The following is a 19576-nucleotide window of genomic DNA, read 5'->3' on the forward strand; positions in this document are numbered from 1 at the left end:
AAACTATTTTATTTCCACAAACTTCTATACCGCCTCGTGGTGTAGAGGTTCACTCACCTGACTTTGGCGCGGGCTCAATTCCCGCTGGTGGTGCGAATGGTCGCTTGTCTCTGTGTGCCCCACGGCTGACTGGCGACCAGTCTAGGGTGTCCGCCTTTCGCCAGAAGACAGCTGGGTTAGGCTCCAGCAACCCTTTTGAGGATAGGCGGTATGGAAGATGAATGAATGAATTTATATAAAATAATAATCAGTATATATGCACATCCATTAATTTTGTGTTTTATTGATGGTGCCATGTTACTTAGGAGATAATCCCACTTTTCCTTTTTTTGTAATGCTTTTTCCCCTATCTTGCCTAAAGTCTGGCTCTAAAGGTCATGTAAGGTCAAATAAAAAATGAATACATTTTGGATTGGGTGGAGGTAAAGACACTTGTTCACAACCCTGACAAACTTGAATCAATAACAAATAATAAGGCAACATTTTTCTGAATGCGGAGCAGCGTGGTCCCCGCTTTAAACTGACACTATCTTTGGTGTAATATAGAAAATGTTGAATGACAATCAACACATAACAATGAGTCAATGTACCTACGTATATATATATTTTTAAATATAAGAGTAAATGTCAACTTACACCCATTGCAGTCAAGCTGTCATGGCTGATGACAGGTGGCGTAAAATAACAGGCCTGTTGCTTCTTGAAGTTTACCATAATTCTCTTTATTAAAATGTTTACTTGCAGCAGATATGGCTCTAGTGGGCATGTGTGTCATCTGTAGACTGGCGTAAGGACAAAAGATTTTCTTTAAAACAGTCCAAGAGAATTTAAGGAGCAATACTGGGAATGGGACATGTTTTAAATGTGACATCTCTCTTTAAGACTTAAGTTTAACTGTGAATAAACCTATAAAATTAACCTAATTAGTGTCATCAATTGGCTCGTTGCTTGCATTTTTATACATCAAGCTTTATTTAGCCTTATAGGAAGGAAGCATACTTGGAAACTTCTTCGAAAAAGACGTCATATTTTACTCAAAATAAAACCAAAAGTTACTTCTTCCAAGTATGTACTGGTAATAATAAAATAAGTACATTATACAGATACTATATATTTTAAATTTCTCAAGTTCATGGTGTCCCTCAAGTGCTTTGGTATAGTAGTGCTCGACAAGTATAAATGAATGAATAGAAACACAAAGCCACTTACTTACAAAGACCTTTATCCTCTAGTTTAGAGTCCGTAATAATAAAACAACACAAAAGCAACAACATCACCACAGACATATTTCCATGGAGATCAAACAACTTGGTCCATTTGGCTTTCAGTCCACACCCTGGCGGGTTTACCTGGTGAAGGAGCGGACGTGTCGTCCCCTGCCGCCTCCGCTCCCTCCCCCACCGCTAAATTTGCCCACCTGGGAGCCTCTCCCTCCACCGCCTCCTCCGCCGCCTCCCCCTCCGCCTCCCACGTTTCCGCCTCCTCCCCCGCTGAGCCACGACAGCCCGGTGCCACCTCGACCACGTGGCACACGATCACGTGGAGCAAGTCGATACGGATCTGGAAGTTAGGAAGAGGGTAAACGTTTAGAAACTCACCTCGCACGTACAATATCCAGCTGCCTATGCGTGTCATTCCTTACTGGCAGGAAGTTGCCGAGAGGGCAGTGGTCCTCGCGTGAAGTTGCTTTGACCTCCGCGAGGCTCGCTGTAGGTTCCTCTGTGAGTGACGGCGGGGACTTGCGCACTCCACGATGAACCTCGGCCCCCTTCCCTGCGAGGGTAGTTACCTGTGGAAAATGACGCTTTTATTGCCTCGGTTGGACAACGCGGGATACTGAAAAGTAATGATGACATTGAGAAATGTCTCGTCTGCTGTCCTGCACAGTCTCGAGCAGGACATTTATTTATCCCCGCTTTCGGAGGTGCACCTGAAAGCAACACGCTTTGGTGTGTTCGCAAGTGCTTGCTGCGTTCAATGCGGATACAAGGAGGCAATGTTACTGTATTTTTCGGATTTTAAGTCAGTTTTTTTTTTTCATAGTTTGGTGCGACTTATGCGTGAAATTATTAACACATTTTTTAGTATTAACGCATCGTCTACCTCCCCAGTTGGGGGAGTTGTTTAAAAGTGATACCGAGGATGAAGATTTCATTAGATTTTGTGATTTGGAGTGAAACTGATAGTTCGCTAAACTTGTTAGCATGGTCTTTATGCTAGAGTTATCTGAATAACTCTTAATATGTTACATCATTACTGACATTACCAGGCACGTCAGTCATGTAACGTTAATATACAGTACACTTATTCAGCCTATTTTATTTTGATTTTAAATTGCCTTTTAATATGACATGTTTTTGGTGTTCGTTTTCATCAAATTAATATCCCCCAAAGGTGCGACTTATACTCCAGTGCGACTTGTGTTTCTTCCCTTCTTAATTAGGCATTTTTTTGGCTGGTGTGACTTATATACTTGTAGACTGTTACAGATTTGTCATTTTACATTGTCAAAAGTTTGTGAAAATAGAGAATTAATTGGTTTGTTGTTTGTGTTTGCTAGCAGTTCGTTCGTTCCTTACCACACTAGACTGGGCAGTAATTGTTCATGTTGGACTCTTTAGCGATTAAAAAATATACTTTCAAAGTATTGTGCGATTTTGGAAAATGACCCTTTACATATGCACCTGCTGCATAGTATTTTTTCACAACATTCCAGATCCAAGCTCACTCATAAGCATAAATGCCTGTTGTCCTTCATAAACATTTATATTATTTCTTTTTTAACTAATCGTTTCTTTTTATTATCAATCCATTATTTTTTATGACATGTTTTAATCAATAATAAAGCTGTTGGAAGGTTGTTCATCTATCTCCTTAGTTACAATGTTGTCAAGAGTCATATGCGAAACTTGTTGTGATCAATGTGAAAACAGTTCATTTTCAGAGCAACAATAGATAAACATCTGTCACCTACAAAGGCAGCTAATGGAGTGAAATGAAAAAGAAAATTGACTTACCAGATAGTAATACACTTTTAGGCTGCGGTGGAGTGAAAAAGCGTGTCTGATTGTGAAAGGTGGCTCTTCCCCTGTTGCCAGTGAAAAGTCCTCTTGTTGGAAGTTTGGGGGAACTTTTCAGAGGTCGTTTAGGTGGCAAAAGTCCGATGGGTGTGGTAATGTCTTTGAACTCAGCTGCGACAAAGTCATCCACGTGCATGCTGGGGGGACGGGAAGTGTTCTGCTTGCGCTGACGGAAGATGTCATGAGGTCTGCAGAAATTCTGTCCTAAGCCTCCTCGACCCCCTCGACCGCGTGGAGCCGCCATAATGTGCGCTCTCTTGGCGGGTTCCACGTAGTCAGATTTACCACTGCCAAAAAATATGGTCGTCAATGTTAGGTCTGTCAAAAGTGTTCCAACACAGCTGAGAAAATGTGTGCTACCTGGATGTAATGAAGGTCTCGTGCTTGTGTCTCCCCAGTCGGAAGCCTTTTTGGGCCTTGGCGTGACCGGGCGAGGTGGGCTCAGACAGGAACGAGCGCTCCAGCTCTGACTTCAGGTCTAGTTCGGGACAACATTCCTGAGCCAAACCCACCAGATCTACCTTCACCTTTAACAAGGACACACATTTTTTTTTGGTTAATGAACAGCTCCATCCTGTGAAATTATGTTTAATATTTCGGCCTGTGGGGCGGCCAGGCGGAAGAGTGGTTAGCGTGTCAGCCTCACAGTGGGAGACCTGGGTTCAAATCCAGGTCGGTCCACCTGTGTGGAGTTTGCCTGTTCTCCCCGGGCTTGCGTGGGTTTTCTCCGGGTACTCCGGTTTCCTCCCACATTCCCCAAAACATGCATGGTAGGCTGATTGGACACTCTAAATTGCCCCTAGGCAGGAGTGTGAGTGTGAATGTTTGTTTGTCTCCTTGTGTGATTGGCTGGCCACTAATTCAGGGTGTCCCCCGCCTCTGGCTCGAAATCAGCTGGGATAGGCTCCAGCACCCCCCGCGACCCTAGTGAGGATAAAGCGGTTCAGAAAAGGAGATGAGATGAGATTTCGGCCTGTCGGTAAAGGTTCTAGGCATAGAAGATAAACGAAAAGAATGTTTTGCAATAACAAACTTCATTTTCAATGGGGAAAATGTTAAATTTCATCATTTCCTGACGAGCACCTGATAATCTTTCATGGAGAGTGAATTGGGAATGAATGTGGGAGAGAAAGTGAAGAACTCACCATGTCAAGTTCTGTCTCGATATCATCTGTTTGGAACGGAGAAAACCAAAGAGCCTTGATTTGCTCATCAAGTGCTTCGGAAAGCATAAAAACGGTCCTGTGAATTATAAAAACAAAATGATTAATTTGTTAGGTCAGGTTTAATTTGAATAAAAGTTGACCATAGGAGATTCAAGCATTTGTGCATTGTACTATTTTTATGTATTTTCAGCTGCTATACCTGTGGTTAAACTGAATTGCAAGAGTCTCAGGTGGTGGAAGAGTGGGTTCGACTTCAACCGCGGAAGGCTCATCTGAAGCAGCCTCCACTGTTTGTTGCAAGACAGTTACGCTCTCTAACAAGGTCTCCAGTGAATCATCCTCCTTACAGAGTTTCTAAAAGGAAAACAAATAGGTTTTGATATGAATCAACATAAACAGATGTTCTTTAAGAATGCCATTAGGACAGCTACCTTGATTTGTGTCTCAAATGTTGATAGAGGATGAGAGTCCGACTTATCCCACTGCAATAGAACCTTCATCTCAGATCCACTGAGCAACCGTTGAGGAGAAACAAAGGACGACTCCACGACAGGAACTTGACCTTCTTCATGACCCTGGAATAAGACACAAAAGTAAAAAATACATAAGAAACTGTCAAAGGGTCAGAAATAATCAGGAAAGTCAGAGTGGTTGAATCGTTACAGGTAGGACAATAAAATGGCTTCTGGTCTCCCTAACTGTTTGTGGGCCAAAAACAAAACAATAATATGAGTTAAGTAGGCAGATTCTGGGCATGTGAACTTAAAATCAATGAAAACAAATGAGCTGTCTTATTTTCTACTACATATCAATCAACGATAGGTAATGATCTATTTCTTTGTTAGCTCAATTTATAGTTCAATCACAAAATTTTGTATCGTAAATACGTTCTTGGCATTTTCTCAAAAGTAGAATTTACCTAGCAAATAAAGAAGGGTAAAGTAATAGGTGATGTGTTTAGCAATGGTTAGCTTAGTTCAGAGAGGGTTGAGTGCTTCCTGTGCATTCCCAATAATAATTCATATTTGATATATTCAAATGTCATTTAAATTGTTTTATTTGAGATTCAATTTGGTCCCTGGTGGGGTGACAGAAGAGAAAAAGGACTGGGCTCTCAGACTTATTCAGTAACAAATATTTTCAAGTCTTTTCCCTTTGTCCTTTTTTAAAAAAATCTGAGCAGTAGAAAATTATGTAAATTTTCTTAAAAATTCCATGTAATAGTATTTTGTATGTTGTTTGATTAAAATCTGAAGGGTTTTGTTGCAATGCAAGAATAAACCATAAAAACTAATTGTATTAACCTTAATCATCATATTTTGGGCTACTGCACAATCTGATTTTTCTTTATGGTGGCATTCTTGTGTTTGAGAAACACTAAAATAGTGCATTTGAGGTTTATTTTAAAGTTGAGCCCAAAAGTCAAATATCCCAGCAATACTTACTGCTGGTTCTGTGTTCATAATCTGTCGAAGAAAGTCCAACAAAGGGGAGAGCAGGTCTGCAGAATCCTTGTTGAAGGGAATTGATAATCTCTTCAGGAGCGAGAATAAACTTGCATTGTTTTTCTTCAGAGCTCTGAAACATGGAGACCACATTTAAATGTTAAAACAGTGGAAAATAAATTCAAATTGGGCGACTTTGGGGGAAAAAAATGAGATTTCTATTTACACTTTGAGGTGGTAAACTCCATAGTCATGCTCCGTAAGGAAAGTGAGGGTCCTAATACAGGTGAGAAGAAGAGGGGCGCTGCTGTCTTGATGTCCCAAAACCTCCATCAAGGAGTTGCAAATAGAAAACATCATTTCTCGGCCTGGAAGCGCATTTGCCAGCTGTTCCACCTCCGACACGCAGCTTTCAGCCCCTTGAGATAATACCAGCGAAATGTCCTGAAAAAGAAAATTCGCCCCTTAAAGCCTGAATGTACAATTATTAACTCTTTCAGTACCAATAAAAATGTCCAATAATGTGGCATCCATTCATCCCTTTGCTGTGAATTGACATGATTTTGTCACTAGTAAAATTCCAATCCATTTTAAGCAGGAGGTTCGCAGCGAATGAACATTCATTCGCTGCGAACCCTCCCACTTCAAATGGATTGTTTGTACATGAAGAAATTATTAGATTAAATCCAAATACATAATAGCAAAGAGGCATCCACTTTTATTGAAAATCAGACACTGTAAATTTCATGGGTAACGTTCAGATCAAAGGATTTGTTCAATTCGTATTTTGATTTCATATGTAGTTCATTTTGAAGCTTTGAACTTATTTCCCGATACTTATTCACATTAAGGCAACCTTTAAGGGGGATCTTATGACATGCTTTATTGAAACAACTTACCTGATCACACAGCGACTGTATTATTGTTCCCATGAGTTCGCTGCATTGTTGTTGCTGTAACAAGGGGTTGGCGGGGGGTACCAGAAGTGGCAAAAGCATGGGGAAGAGTTCTGCCAACTGCTCTTCTCCAGACACTGACCCAGAGAGCAGGTGGAGCATGGCACATTTACAAGCCCTCTGTGACGCAAGCGCATCGGTCAAAGAAAGCAGACGCAAGACTTGGGCCCAGCATGGCACTTTGCCTTCCACCCTGCAAGAGGAACATTTGTCTTATTTGTTGGTGTCAATTTATGTAATCTATATCTATACTATTATATAAATGCATCTTTGCCTGTATGCGTGTGCGTATCTGTCTGTGGGTGTGTCTGTTCGTTTTCTATGCACTCCAAAACGGCTAAGCCAATTTTCTGTTCGATCCTTATGGACTCTGAAATGGCTGAACAGTTATACTTTAGGCGCTTGGGAGTGTCATAGGCTACGTTTTGTGTCAAAGCACCGCCAAAAAGTATTGAAAATCGAATGTTCCCAAAAAATTGTCCGATTCACACCAAATTCGACACGTTTATAAACTCCCGTCATAAGTGTTAACCCAGAGTTTCAAGAACTTGGGTCTCTCAACAGCAAATATAACCCCCCCCCAAAAAAAAAAAAACAAACCCATTATTTATTGCCGCCTGTCGCTATAAGAAGTTCTAACATCCCCCAAGACCTCCTCGTGCCAAACTTTTACCCATCTTTGACAGTTCTCCATTCCAACCCTACATGAAAACAATACAAACCCATTATTCGTAAATCGTCTTTACATTAGAACCGTTGAAAGGATAAGCATAAGGGAGATATAAATATGGCTCTTAATATCACGTGCACGTCCTAAATCAAACCCCAAGCACTCGAACCAACTGTTGCCCATTGTCTGATGGATGCATTCTAACACCACCCGCGTACCAACAACCTCGCCCAAGTACAGCGCACAGCAACGCCGGCCTCTTCTGGATGTGATTACTAAATATGACACCAATAGACGTCAGTGTGCATCACTTACGGTTGAAGTTCCTCCATAAGCAGCTCTAGCAAGGTCTTCATGATCAGTGTTGCGGTGGGTGAAGACAGGTCAGCCAGTTGAAGACAGACTCTCCTGAGAATGGCCAAGACCGGAGGGCAGCTAGTGGCGCAAACACACCGCAAAGCCTCAGAAAACACTTTCCACTGGGCTCGTATGTGCATGCTCCACAACTTCCTTGTGTTTAAGGCCACCGCGACGTCTTGCACTGACAACACCTGCCGAACCAACCACATGTACATGTAAAGGGGTTCCTCCAACTCAGGCCGTATTAAATTCAAGATTTTTTTCATTTTGATTGAAATTTAAGACAGACTCCACAACAAAACCAACATGAAAATAAAAGGAAAAACCAAAGGACGCAACTAGTAAGGTTATTGCTAAGTGACGTTAACGAAATGCAATGAATTAGGTAGTGATATCACGTAATTTTATGTTTTATTCTTACCACATTAAAAAAACATTGCAAAAGATCCACAAAATCATGAATTGAGTTATGAGTTAAATCTCGCAAACTGGTGCGCCTAGAAATCATGAAAGGGACAAATGATAAAAATCATCATAGTCATAATGATAAAAAAAGAAATAGTTTAACTAATCATTCTTAGGTGTTAATTGGAAATGGGATTTAGGACATTGAATCCCTATTAAGACCTGATTTTTAAAATAAGCAATTCAATGCTTTCAGGAATTTTCAAGGAGACGCTGTAAAAAAAAAAGGTCAAATCAAAGAGATTATTATGGCGAGTTGAAATACCTGAGTGCTTTGCATTGGAAGGGGCAGCGGCAGGAGCTCGGACAATAGTGTAAGACCAGAAAAGAGTCCTTCAGGAGCCTTGAGTAATGACACTAAAACCTCTTTTAGCATCAATGACCACGTGTTACTGGCCAGAGACTCCTCTGTATGCGTCACCTGTAAGAGACGCAGCGCTTACTTGCATATTCCATATTAACCCAAGTTAACAATTTTCACATTTGCATAAAATGGGAAAACTCCTTCATATCTAGTAAGAAAAAAAGAGCATGTCCTCAATTGACAGCGGGCTCCCTGTCAAATCTCACCTCTTCACTGACACCGTGCGTAAAAGTCAGCAACACATCCACAATAAGAGCCTGAACCCTGCATTCTTCCCCATCTAGTCGTCCCGAAGCAGGAATGGAGCAAACTATCATGTGGAGCATGACCAAAACGTTGGCCACGCGAGTGTCCTTGAACTGGAAAGCGCCTCCGCGGAGCAGCTCCGTCAGCATCGTGCGTAACAACCGCAGCGTGCTAATGCTAACGTGGAAGATCATGCAGCGCTGAGGCATCGGACCCATGTTTCCGTGTAAGCGCCACGGCTGCAGAAGAACACTGCACAGCTTCTGCAGGACGCGTACGCATGTATCCAGGCCCTCGCCCGAGAACAGCTGAACACAGGCGAGACTCCACTTCAGGTCCCTTTGCTGACCTAGTGAAACAGTGGTGAGTTAGAACATATACAGTAATACCTCGACATTCGAGAGTCCCGACATACAAGCAATTTGAGATACGAGTACATTTTTGAGCGAATATTTATCTTGAGATACGAGACAAATTTTGATATATGAGCAGACAGCGGACGCGAGAGGCTGCTCATAAGAACATCATGGGCACTGTCTCTTGCCCCGCAACTCTTTCGTGTATGTCTCTACGAGCACTGGGCGGAGCGTTGCATTTTTTTCAGTGTTTTTTTTCTCCGTAAGTCAGTGCAAATGGCGGAGCGTGTTCGCTAATACGAGAGGAGTATATACTACTTCTCGTTGGCAAGTGGTCGTGCGTTATCCTATTGTGAGGACATTTGTGTGCATTATTTTGGGAATATTTTGAAGGGAAGACAAAAGCAAACAACCCTCGATAGGTTGCATCTGAAAGTCAGGGTGGAGGCGGGGTAAATAGAGCCAACCTGGGAGAAGAAAGGTATCAACATTTAAAACAAAATTAGAATTAAGTTTAGTGTAAGGTTAGATTAAATTTAGTTTTGAGTGTGTCTGCATCTTAATCCATGTTCATTTAAATTTGTTTATGTTATGTTACGAGCGTGTTGCCGTGCAAAAAAGTTTCAGGGGAATCAACTTTTGGTGACGTAAAGTCTCTGTGAGCATATTACTTCTTGCGGAATATTGAGAGAAAAAGTCAAAAACTAAAATAAGGTTAAAAAAACGTTGGATTAATTACTACAACATCAGTCAAACTGTAAGATGTTCAGGGTCATCAACTTTGATGACGTAAGATTGGTGTGAGAGATATATTTTGGAATAATTTTTTCGTTTTTTGGTGGTGTGGGGGTATTTAATTCCTGTCAATAAAACTTTGATCAGAACGACTTTATAATGTTAATATAGGCAACATAGTTTTCAATTAGAAGATTTTCAGCTAGTGGTGTGCCTTGAGATTTTTTCAATGCAAAAAGTGTGGCGCAGCTCCAAAAAGGTTGGGAAACATTGGATTAGACGTATAGCGCAGTCAATGAGTTAAAATACGACACGAGCTGCTGAATCAATCAGAGCCAAGCCTAACATTTGAACGGTACGGTACACAGGAGATGAGAAGCTAGTATTAGACATTCCCTTAAGTATATGTACCTCCAACAAGAGGCAGTGCGCAGGCGATGTGGCAGACCACTCTGAGAGCAGTCACCAATCCAGATCCCTCAGGAGTCAGCACATTTTCTACATTCTGAAGACACGAGATAGAAAACGGTAAATTGAAATAAAACATGACTTTAAAGCAGGCTCAATTTGAATGTGTGTTTATTATTCTCGACGGGAATAATACTTTGTCGCATGGTTACGCAGTTTTTATGGAATGGGAGAGCATTCCTATTTCATAACTTATAACCCTATTTCCAAGCCTGTCTCCTTGGTTGACAAACATTTGCAGACTGTTTTAAAGAAAGGTGATGGGATGCATCACACTGGTAAAATGTCATTATACTTATATAATGACAATAAAGGCATTCAATTCAATTCAAAAATGTCTTTGTCCATAAATTTGTTGCGACCAAAATCAACATAATTTTCCCTTCAAATAAAATATCTTCACACTAACCTTTCTGTTATCCAATCTATTCGGAACAAAATGTAATTTGACACTTTCAAATCCTTGCATTCAATTTGTACTGACAATCTGCATCGCGTTCCCACTTTTGGAATTCGGTTTGTAATAAATAATACGTGGCTATCAGACATAAAATGAGTATTAGCAATAAAAATAAAATACACCTCCAATAGAAAGGATAGCTCAAATGTGGCCCATGACAAAGAAGACTTTGACTCCCCTTGTCTAAGTTAGAAACGTAGGTTTTACACAAAGAAGAATTTGACGCCCCTTGTCTAAGTTAGAAACGTAGGTTTTACAGTGTATTCGCTTTGACTTGAGATCTAAAGAGGATTTTTTTACCTGTTTGACATAGTCTAGAAGTGGCGAGATGCTGATGATTTCAAAGCGCAGTTTTTCCAAAGGCTCCAACCATTTGCTGAGCTCTGAAGAAATACCATCAATGTCCAAAAACACCACAGCACAAATTCCCAAACGTGTCATTTTTACCTTGTAACTTGGCATTGGAGTCGTCAGCTTTGGCAATAGAGAGCAGTGGAGCAGCATGCTGTTCCATCATCCGAAGTTCATTTGAGCTTTGGACCACCAGTAAGACCAACATACAAGCGTAGTTATACGTCACTGCTTTACGAGTCTTGGCTTCACTAAAGGAAAATGTCACAGAAAGAATTAGAAATGGGAGATATGAAACAAGGGGAAGAAGAGGCTCTCACCTTTGTCCTTCTTTGCTGTAGTGCTGCAGCAGCGTGACCAGACAGGAGAAGTTGTTGTCCAAACTTAAAACGTGGGCCACGGCACTGCGCCCTGTTGCGGTGAAGGTCATCAGATAAAGTGAATGGAGCATAGCCAGGACCTCCGGGTTGTCCCCTTCATCCAAGCCCACTCCTCCTTCTCCCCCTATAGTCACATGGCTCAAGAGTTCTGAAACCCCCTGAAGAGCATGCAGGGCTTGCATGATCCACACGCCAAAGCCCTCTTCTCCAAAGCCGGGGCCATTGAGTACTCCCTCTCCTCCCGCGTAAGCTGTCTCTTCGCCATCGTTTTCAGCCACGGACGCGAGAAGGCGCAACAGTAAGTTGGTGGGAGTGGGTTGAGCGAGAAGGAAGAGGAGACCCGACTGAGTGAGCGACAGGAAGCGAAGGAGCTCTCTCACGGCTTGGGTGACGCCCAAGTGTCCGCCCGCCGCTGCGGCCGAAAGGATCACCGATGTGCTCTCCAGGAAATGACATGCGTGCAAGTACCTGAATATGAAGGATAAAATTAGCCCCGCAATTCTATTTTAAAACATGTGGGTCATTCCATAATTGGAGAACATTTTATATCTCACCACTGAAATTTTCAATAATTCCCATACAAAATAGAAAAATGTCAATTCTGAGTAAGAGTACTCCTGATAAATATTTGAAATAAAGAGAAAGGAATCCATTAAATAACTTTTTTTAAATATTCAATGTGTGGAGTAGCCATTCTCTTGTCCCATTCTCCAATAGAAAACTAAAAAAGAATCTCAAAACAATTAATTTTTTAATTATTTTTATGTTGTCGCCTCTTGTGAACATGTTTAAAAAAAGATTACAAGCTATAAATACCATCACCATTCTAATTAGTATTATTCGTAAAATGTGTGACCTTTTTAGCAGTTACACGATTCATCACATAATACGCCAGACTTGATATCAAAATTTTAATGTGGTCTACTTATTCATATTTTTAGCATTGATCGAATGTTTCCATCCACCTCATCTAAAATATTATGCATGTAAAATATGTAATAAAACAATTACTATTGAGGTAGGTGTAAACCAAATGAGTCAAACCTTTGATGGTTAAATTACATATTATTGATGACTATGTAGCAGAAAATAAAAAAGTTTATTCCTCAAGGATTTGTAAGCCCACATGTCCACCAATTTTGGATTGGCCTATATTTTTCAACCAGGTGATTAAGAATGTGTACCTATAGAGTGTTGGATACGGATCATCTCTTTCCTGAGGTCCTGTTATTCTCACGGAAGTTGGAAAAGCTTTCCCTGGGGGCTGCACCATGCAGTTAGGGGCGGTCTCCAACAGCTGATACAACTCCTCCAAAGAACCCACCAAGCGATCAAGCTCTGCTTCGCTCACAGCGGAGGAGCTCAAGGCTGGTTCCTCCTCCATGGGGGTTTCGGCATCCTCGATCTCATCCTGAAAAAGATTGCAGAAACAGTTTGTCCAAGTATTGTCCTGAAGTTTAAGTCATGATCTTCTCGTGAGACTATTAGTTTGCGTATTAATTGAAGATGAAAAAAAAGGCTTGCTTGCTGCATGTGAGTACCTGCTGTGGTTCACTCCACGCTGCTGCTGTACGCCGTAGATCGAGCAGGACCTCAAACATGTGGCTTTTCTGGAGAATGGCGTTACCAGCAGTAATGACTCTCACAGTTTCATCTCGCAAGAACAGTTGCACGAAACGCTGTGAAGGATAGGAATTTAAAAATAAAAGGAAAATATAAGTTATTTTCCAAAAATTGCATTCATTATTTAATTAATCATAGGATTTTTATGAAATAAAAATAGATTTGAGAAACAAAAAAAAAGCTCTATCATCTAGCCACAGTCTGATTTCGAACAAAGTTGCTGCTAACCTGATAGCCAGTAATCTCTGAATCTGCAGCGTTGAGGAAAGCCTCTACGCCAACAGGAGAGCTAATCAAAGCATCAAGTGCCCTGAGAAGACTAAGTTTCAAAGTAGAGGAGACATGGTCCCTATGGAGAAGTTCCAACAGGACGTTCAGGGCCCCGTCGTGCAGCAGCGTCTTCAGGCCCTGAGGGCACTCTGCTAGATGTGAGGCTAATTTGGCGCCTGCTTTTAATTGTCTGAGATTCACAGCAATTGGTTGCGTAAGGGCAATGTCCATACTTAATGCTTGGAGAGTCCACTGGGCTAAAACAGTGACGTGCTCTTCCACTTGGCCCCGTTTACTGATGCGTGTCAAGGCCTTGGCGAGAAGTCCTGATGCTTCTTCCAGAGCGGTGACCCAGCGGACATCTCTTTCTTCCCCGATACTTTCGAGCAGCTCTTTCAACTGTGTAACCGCATCGGTATCCTCGCCACTTCCCGCTTCCTCCGGGTTACTGGCGTCCTTGGGCTCCTCTTTAACGGGCTTCTCAATCTGGGTATCAAAGAGCGTTTTGTACGGGGGAGTAAAGTAGACCAGCGGTCGGAGTTCTCGTTCATAGGGGTCAAACTGGACCGGCGGAACAGATGCGAGGTCCTCTGGTGTATAGTCCATGTCAAAGGAAGGTAGTTTAAAGTTGCCATTATCCAGATCGTCCTCGTCACTAGAAATCTGCTCATAGCCATCATCCCCTAGACAAAAATAATTGACACAGTATAGGCAGGTGGTTGTTTTGCATGTAAAAAGATGGTACTTGATCTATGTTAAGATATCCACTTATGTATTCTCGCTTTCTCATTTGAGAATACATAGCCTGTATTCTGTTTACTCATTCCTATTCCCTATTCACTACTTGGTTAGCTGAGGACATCAAACAAGGTGGCATGCCAAAGCGAATCTGTCCATTTTTTTAAAACTTAATCCCATATGGACTCAGTTGTGAACAATTGATGGTGTATCTCAAATGGGTTTCACATTCTGTGTACACTTGAGATTGGAGACTGTACTTCTCCCATCAAACAACTCCCTTACATTCCCCCCATCTACTCATCCTCACCCTCATCGTCCTCCTCTTCCTCATCTTCAGGCGCGCTCCCCTCCGTCCGCGCGTCGTCTTCCTCCTCTTGCTCCTCCTCTTCGTCCTCGGCCTCCTCTTGGTCGGCGTCGGAATACGGTTCGTCGGCAACCAGTGATCTTTCGGGAGACACGGCCTCCAGGTAGTCCTCACGGCCTTCGCGTGGTTCGTCTTTAACTGCGCTCACTGCGGATGTAATGGTCAAGACATTTAGCAAAACCATGTAACATCTCATTTCTCATACCATGGTTGCTAAACGCAATGCACATCCACAAAAAAACCTGTGATTATTAAGTGAAGTAAAGGATTCAAAGTACATGAGTTGGAAGTAAATGAGCAATTGTCATCAACTGCTTGAGTCGAAAGAGGAAAATTTGATTGACATGGCATAGGATTTACATGATAATGACTATAAGAAAAGCGCATTGGCAATTATGGTTCTCCTTTCCATAATTGTACCAAGCCATGAAAAACAAGCACCTAAATTCTAACAAAAATATGAAGTACAGTGGTACCTCGACATACGAGCAATTTGAGATACGAGTAAAATTTTGAGCCAATATTTATCTTGAGATACGAGATAGATTTTGATATACAAACAGCGGACGGGAAAGGCTGCTCATAAGAACATCATGGGCACTGTCTCTGTCCCCGCAACTTTTTTTTCCCCGTTAGTCAGTGCGAATGGTGCATATACTAGTTCTCGTTGGCAAGTGGTCATGCGCTATCCTATTGTGAGGACATTTGTGTGCATCATTTTGGGAAGACAAAAGCAAATAACCCTTGATAGGTTGCATCTTAAAGTCAGGGTGGAGGCAGTTAGATTAAATTTATTTTTGAGTGTGTCTGCATCGTAATCCAAGTTCATTTAAATTTGTTTATGTGATGTTACGAGCGCGTTGCCGTGCAAAAAGTCCCCCCCCCCCTCGCCTCCCCCCCCTCTCTCCCCTCCACGAAATCTGTCTAATTTTAATAATATTAAACACACTTTAGTGCTATTAAACCACTAGTTATTTGTTACTTTGTTAATCCAATATCCTTGTTTTGGTGTTTTTTTCAGAGGGTTGGAACTAATTAATTTGTTGTTAGTTCATTTCTATGGGAAATGTTCGTGAGTTACGAGAAAATCGACATGTGGGCTCAGTCCCAGAACGCATTAAGCGCGTATCTCGAGGTACTTCTGTATATAGAAAGATTATTATTATTTTTTTAATGGACTCCAATTATGTTTCCTACAGCTCGCTCCCGGCACTTGGACTTGCTCTTCATCGTCATCGTCAGGGGGCGGGGGCCCAGGTGGAGTGCGAGGTCCTCGCGGTGCTGGTCTAGGTGGGCTCCCATTGTATTGGTCATCTTTTTCCCACTCTACCAAGAAAAACATTGATCATTGTAAGGGATAATCTGCTCAAACTCATGATGATCACTGTATGTCTTTTGAAAGATGATCACCTTGTTTAGCAAGTCTTTTCGGCCCACACAGTTGTTGAGCTGGTGGGGGAGGTGGCGGCGGAGGTGACTTTTGTTCGTGTCCGTGTGAACGCTCTGCTGTCCCGTAAACAGCCAAGGTCAGAGTGGTGTACCAGCCACGCAGCACCAGCCCATCTGTGTTCACCTTAACAGAAATACAACAAGTTTAATAGCTATTCTTTGACATTTTCAAAGGAACAATTACCTCAGACTGTAATAGTTTTTCCATCAAAGTCGACAGAGTTTAAACATGCTAAAAAAATATTAAATTATATTCCAAAACCTTCCCATAATTTTTTTCCCACCTATACAACATTCTAAGCACGGTTAATTAAAAGGTTGCGGTAACACATGAAATAGAATTTGTTACATCCCAAAAAACTATTAAATGAGGTGTGTTCACATTCTATTCAACTCACCTTTCCACTGGGTCTGAAGACAATTGACTTGTTCTCATCATATTCCAGACTAAAGGGAAGAATCAAGAGAGAATATTCAATAATCATTCTATACCATAAACTAGAATGTGGTGCTACACAGTATCTGCCTGCAACGAGCCACTAAGCTCGCTGAGACGTTAAGTTACATATTCATACAAATGCTACTATATTCAGTATACCGTAGAAGCGCCACATACTAGTGCAAATTTGTTTAATCAACTGAAAATGTGTCGCTCGTTCTACATTTAGTAAGAAAGATTTATATAGGAGTGTCCGATTACCTGATTGTTATTGTTCTCTAAATCTATTTGAACAGAGGCAAAGCTTAGTGGGGACTGGGGGCCCTGGGGGGGTGGCCCCCAGCTTCGAGGGGAGTAATGAGGGCATGGTTGGGTGATTTTTAAACAAAATGTTATTTATTATTATCAAAATCAGCGGGGTATTTTGGGGGAATTATGTGAACTGACACCCAGTGACCAAATATCAAATGTTGAAGCGCACCTTAGTTTATCTCAGCGCTTTTTAAAAAAAAAATTATTTATACAGTCAAAAATAGTCACTTGTCATATAAAGGGTGAAGAACCTGTATACAAAACAAGGCGTGAGAATTACTTCTACATTTTACAACAACTCTAAGTGATATTCATTTAAAGTCTGGTGCACCGGTATTTTCAGTCCTGTTCTAGTTTAGTGGATAAAAATAGAACTTGTTCAGTTCTCATCTCGAGACCACTGGTGAGTGCTGCGTCATCCTCATCTGCAACAAGGGCGAGGTTGAGTTTCAGGTGTGACCAGTTAGCCAAAATAAGAACAAAGAAACCTGAATATGGGTGGGTGTTCAGCTACGCACACCACACACACACCCCACTGGCCTCTGAAAATTAGGTTTGGATGCTATGGTGACTGGTTCAACAGGTCAGACAGACACGTGCATCTTAAAGCACTTTGGAGATCTACCGAGGAAATACAGACGTGAAAAGAGGAGAGGCTCATAAGGATAGGGAAACAAAAGACGGTGAGGGAGGAGGAGAAAAAGAATGTAGTCCTCACCTGCCAAGTCTGTTGAAGCTGGAGTTGCTCTGTTTGGGGACATTATTGATGAACATTTCCAGTTGGAAAGCATGCGGGGATGTCTCTCTAGAAACCCAAACATACTTTTGATGAAACTGGTGAATAACTTTTGTGTTCCCAGCCTTTTTTGAGCTGTGGCACAATTTTTGCATTGAAAAAATATCTCAAGGGACAACGCCATCTTAAAATCTTTTAATTTAAAACTATGTCGTCTATATTAACAGGAGTCATTCTCATCAAAGTTTTATCAGCAGGAATCACATAAACCTCCAAAATTATTCCAAAATCAAATTTTTCACACTGACCTACTACTGTCACCAAAAGTTGATGTCTGCGAACCCTGAACAACTTCCGGTTGGAGTGATGCAAAAAGAAGTAACGTAATGTTTTCAATCACAGAATTTCATGACTTTTCTCCAAATATTCCTTAAATCTCCTAATATTACGCCAAAAAAAATGTTGTGCTCACACAGACTCTACGTCGCCAAAAGTTGATGCCTTAGAAAGCAAACAACTTCCGGTTCATGTTAGAGGAAAAATAAGCAACAAAATGACTCTTTCACAATTTGAATCTTGTAATAGTTTAAATCTATAATTTAACATTCATCATATTTTGATTTTAACCTTGTAATAGTTCAATTTTAATCTCATTATATTTATATATTTTTTTCTCTCTGAATATTACATTGCATGACTTCTTGCAATTTCCCACGGCACACCTGACCATTGCTCATGGCGCACCGTGGTTGGGAAACACTGCTCTCGACATACCGGAATAGATGTGAGGTGGATCAAACAACAACCACATTAACTTAATAATCACATATACAAAGGTGAGAAACTTGAAAGTATACAGCTGAGTGTATAAATGTCTACACTCACTTCTTTGGTCATACAGAAAATAATGAGAGCAAGTTAAGAGATTTCAAAACGTCATCCATTGATTCGCTGGCTGTCATTGACAGTGATGGACGTCCAATCCAATTTGACTGAGAGGAATGAAAGGGATTATTCACTGCCATCTCTTCCCTGTCGAGATGGATTGGATGACTATCACTGCAAATCAATAAAATCATTATATGTATCCTTTTTTTACTATCTACTACATCATATAATCTGTGAATAGGGTAACATTTGTTTAAATGATTTTTTGGGGGGTGGGGCGTTTCAACGAGCGATAGAAAACAATAATAGACGGAGTTTTAATTGTAAAACACGTCAATGAGGTTGAAAATTAGTAAAATAAATGTATCGGTCTTACCCGCATGCCCTGCTATCCGACAAATTGCTATGTGCTTTGATTCCAGGAGGAATGACACGGACTTCTGTGATAATCACACCGCAGGGGAAGCGCACCACATCCACGTTGGTAAACTGTGCGTGAACGGACACAAGAAACTAACAGTCAATGTTTACAAAGGTACATTCAATCAACAACACAGGAAAGCGTGATCGGAAGTAAACAAAGACAAAAAAAGTTCTACAGGGAGCATTCTTGCACTATTTAGAATACAAACGGAAGAGAAATTACATATCATATGTAATAAACAAAACTGCTGGCGAGAATGGTTTTGATCATCGATAATTAATGTTCATAGTCTCCGTGCAAAAAATGCTAACTTTAGCCTGCTAGCCGTAATCTTGCACCTGCCGATTTAAGAACACAGGCATAGATACGACGAGCGTATTAAATGCAAACGGCTGTAGAGCTTTAATACAATAAATTGCACGGTTACCTCTGCGCTTTGGTGTTTGAAAGTGTCCAAAAAGAGAAGCTCAGTGGTGGAATCCCCCGCCATTGCTTTCAGCTACCAGTTGTTGCGGGGTCAACATCCGCCTTAGGTTACTACTTCCGGGACACGAGCGTCTTCCGCGTAACAGCAAAGGGTGTGAAATTTGTATCAAAATAGTTTTATGTATATTATATGAAATCCAGGAATAGAACACAAACAGAAACACAAAACACATGTAGTTTTTTAACTACATTATATGCTAATTCATTATAATGAAATGTATCATAGACAAAAGTCAAAAAATAATTGTAAAAAAAGGCCAATTTAATAGCAGAGGTGTATATCATCTTTGAAAAAGGTAAAAATAATATTCATATTAATCCACTTTAAAGCATTAGAAGGTC

The 19576-nt window shown here is 41.1% G+C and overlaps 1 protein-coding gene across 1 annotated transcript; it reads right to left on the reverse strand.

The window, feature by feature from the left end:
* Positions 1-948: 948 nt before the first annotated feature.
* virma (vir like m6A methyltransferase associated) lies at positions 949-19306 on the reverse strand. Its single transcript, XM_077597992.1, has 27 exons — positions 19176-19306; positions 18701-18813; positions 17419-17505; positions 16348-16396; positions 15911-16073; positions 15698-15826; positions 14444-14647; positions 13354-14078; positions 13044-13181; positions 12687-12913; positions 11443-11970; positions 11219-11373; positions 11072-11154; positions 10255-10348; positions 8713-9101; positions 8408-8563; positions 7633-7868; positions 6591-6840; positions 5918-6135; positions 5692-5824; positions 4678-4821; positions 4446-4600; positions 4226-4322; positions 3441-3607; positions 3018-3367; positions 1643-1789; positions 949-1560 (listed from the first exon to the last, which is right to left on the reverse strand). Exons 1-27 carry the CDS (start codon positions 19236-19238, stop codon positions 1346-1348), a joined length of 5415 nt encoding a protein of 1804 aa, XP_077454118.1. The 5' UTR covers positions 19239-19306; the 3' UTR covers positions 949-1345.
* Positions 19307-19576: the final 270 nt, after the last annotated feature.

Source organism: Stigmatopora argus, chromosome 4, assembly GCF_051989625.1.
Source record: "Stigmatopora argus isolate UIUO_Sarg chromosome 4, RoL_Sarg_1.0, whole genome shotgun sequence".
In the NCBI taxonomy this organism is placed as follows: Eukaryota; Metazoa; Chordata; class Actinopteri; order Syngnathiformes; family Syngnathidae; genus Stigmatopora; species Stigmatopora argus.